Below are 3,096 nucleotides of genomic sequence, written 5' to 3'. Positions count from 1 at the left end.
AAAAAGTTGGCTTAAAGCTCAACATTCAGAAAACGAAGATCATGGCATCTGGTCCCATCACTTCATGGCAAATAGATGGGGAAACAGTGGAAACAGTGTCAGACGTTATCTTTTTGGGCTCGAAAATCACTGCAGATGGTGACTGCAGCCATGAAATTAAAAGACGCTTACTCCTTGGAAGAAAAGTTACCACCAACCTAGAGAGCATATTGAAAAGCAGAGACATTACTTTGCCAACAAAGGTCCGTCTAGTCAAGGCTATGGTTTTTCTAGTGGTCATGTATGGATATGAGAGTTGGACTGTGAAGAAAGCTCAGCGCCGAAGAATTGATGCTTTTGAACTGTGGTGTTGGAGAAGACTCTTGAGAGTCCCTTGGACTGCAAGGAGATCAACCAGTCCATTCTAAAAGAGATCAGCCCTGGGATTTCTTTGGAAGGAATGATGCTAAAGCTGAAACTCCAGTACTTTGGCCACCTCATGCGAAGAGTTGGCTCAGTGGAAAAGACTCTGATGCTGGGAGGGATTGGGGGCAGGAGGAGAAGGGGAAACAGAGGATGAGATGGCTGGATAGCATCACCGACTCGATGGATGTGAATTTGAGTGAACTCTGGGAGTTGGTGATGGACAGGGAGTCCTGGTGTGCTGTGATTCATGGGGTCGCAAAGAGTCGGACATGACTGAGCAACTGAACTGAACACATCTTTCCTGGAAGTTAGCTTACTATGAATTACTTTACTCTGCTTGTCACTGACTGATGAATGCTGTCCCATACACCAAATAACAAGCCCTGAACAAAGGAATGATTGTTGAGTCCCAGCCAATCTCCTGTGCTAGAAATCTTGAGTTTGGTAGGATGAAAAGGGTAAATGGGATGTGGCTACATTCAGTCTCTAATATATGTAGTGCAATTAAAGATTCAGGTACATATCTTTCATTGGAAGGACTGATGTTGAAGCTGAAACTCCAATACTTTGGCTACCTGATGCAAAGAACTGACTCATTTGTAAAGATCCTGATGCTGGGAAAGATTGAAGGCAGGAGGAGAAGGGGACGACAGGATGAAATGCTTGGATGGCATCATCAACTCAATGGACAAGAATTTGAGTAAACTCCGGGAGTTGGTGATACACAGGGAGGCCTGGCATGCTGCAGTCCATGGGGTTGCAGAGTCGGACACGACTGAGCAACTGAACGGAACACATCTTTCCTGGAAGTTAGCTTACTATGAATTACTTTACTCTGCTTGTCACATTCCTAGCTAAGAATCTTGAAGACAAACAATTGTATTGAAGAAAGATGAAGTGCTTTAGGAGGAAGAGATTCAGGGGGAAGAGAGTGCTTTAGGGGGAAGACACTGAAACACAAAAAGGAGGTAGATTAATTTTGTCCATCATGTTTGGGAAGTTTTTATAGTCTTGGTGGTTTTAGTCAGAGATGCCATTTGTTCTGTAAACCTATGCTTGATATGGCATGGTTCCTTAGGTGCTGGAAGGTACTACAAATTTCAAGGTACTGTAGGTTCGGCTTCACATTTTGACGTATATGATTTATATAGTGATTGGAGTCATGCAGTTTGATGGTAGTTTGGTTTAACAGTCTTACAGTTAATTATTTGTATCTGATAACTGGATGCTATTAGATGCTTTCTAAGCAGTTATTATGAACTATATATATTCATTCTATTTGCAGATGAGGAAACTGAAACTTAGGAGACTGATAACTTCCCAGAGGCTACATAGCTACTAAGCGATAGACTTAAAATTAAGTGTGTATCTGTCTGCATAGTCCTGTCTGGCTCTTGGAGACCCCTTGGACTGTAGCCCTCCCAGTTCCTGTCCATGAAATTCTTCAGGCAAGAATACTGAAGTGGGTAGCCATTTCCTTCTCCAGGGGATCTTCCCCACCCATGGACTGAACGCTGGTCATCTGCATTGCAGGCAGATGCTTTACCGTGTCAGCCACCAGGGAAGCCAAATGGTCCATTAAGACTATGTTTTCACAGAAGTAGATTTTCTTGCTAATCATTTGGTTACTTTGTTTGAACTCTTACAGAAGAGTTGAGTTATAGTCTTGGCTTTGTCTGCCCAGCTAAGGGTCCTCCAGTATGCCACCTGAATTCTTTGGACCCCTGTCTTGTCCATTGAATGAGGTCTACACCACCTGATCACCAATATCTTTTTAACGGTCAACTCTTAAAATATCTATACTTTGTGGATTCAGTGTTTGAGCCTAGCTCACTTACTCACTTTCCTAAATACGTCTTCTATTTGGGGCAAATATATGTACAGTTTTATTACTGCTAATATATCCTTTACCTCTCATGTGAGCTGACGGCTGTACGTAGTCATTGTACTCATATACTGCGTTTCCCATATACTAGGAAATATACTAAGTGCTCCACTTGGATGATCACAACAGTTCTATAAGGTGGATATTAAAGTTCCCATTTTATAGGGAGGAGGAAGGTTTTGACTTATCCAAGGTCAAACTAGAGTGGTGGAACCAGAATTCGCGTTCTTTGACAACAGCTCTTATGTAACAATGGAACGTTAATGACACTGTATGTTTTTCTAATTCTGCTTTAGGCTTAAAGATCATGAACATTGTTTTTTTCAACCAGTTTTTTTCTTTTTATAAGATAATGTTCACTCCTGTCTGATTTAACTATCTGCTCACTTTCTGTCCTCTTTACCAACCACGAGGAAAGAGGAGAGTAAGAAGGTTACTGCTTCTGTGTTAAATGCGTCTTCTAAGTCTACGTTTATAGCCGAGCACAGGAAAAGGAACGGAACCCCCCTGGCTTTGTGCCTCTGCGGCAAACCGTGCCTCTCTCCTTCAGCGTCCATTCCGAGAATTCGCCTTCCCCCCGTTAACTACATTTCCCAGCGGCCCGCGCGGCCGAGAGCGCGGGCTCGACCAGCCCTTCCTTCCTTCCTTCCTCCCTTTCTCGTCTATCAGCCGGTCGCAGCGTGATGACGCAGGCTCGCCGGGCGCTGACGAGTGACGGCGTTCTGGCTCGCGACCGCAGCGGCGGCCTTAGCAGCGGCAATAGACGCAACAGCGGCGACTGCAGGGACGACGGCGGCGACGACGAC

At 44.3% G+C, this 3,096-nt stretch overlaps 1 protein-coding gene across 1 annotated transcript in view; it reads left to right on the top strand.

The window, feature by feature from the left end:
• The first annotated feature begins 2,973 nt into the window (after positions 1-2,973).
• NUP153 (nucleoporin 153kDa) overlaps positions 2,974-3,096 on the top strand; it is a 72,250-nt gene continuing 72,127 nt past the window's right edge. The window contains exon 1 of the mRNA XM_010848832.1: positions 2,974-3,085. Within this exon, the coding sequence (XP_010847134.1) occupies positions 2,974-3,085 (112 nt within the window). The remainder of the gene's footprint in view (positions 3,086-3,096) is intronic.

Source organism: Bison bison, unplaced genomic scaffold, assembly GCF_000754665.1.
Source record: "Bison bison bison isolate TAMUID 2011002044 unplaced genomic scaffold, Bison_UMD1.0 scf7180017864274, whole genome shotgun sequence".
In the NCBI taxonomy this organism is placed as follows: Eukaryota; Metazoa; Chordata; class Mammalia; order Artiodactyla; family Bovidae; genus Bison; species Bison bison.
The sequence above is the reverse complement of the archived record's forward strand: the minus strand, read 5'-3'. Positions and strand labels throughout refer to the sequence as shown.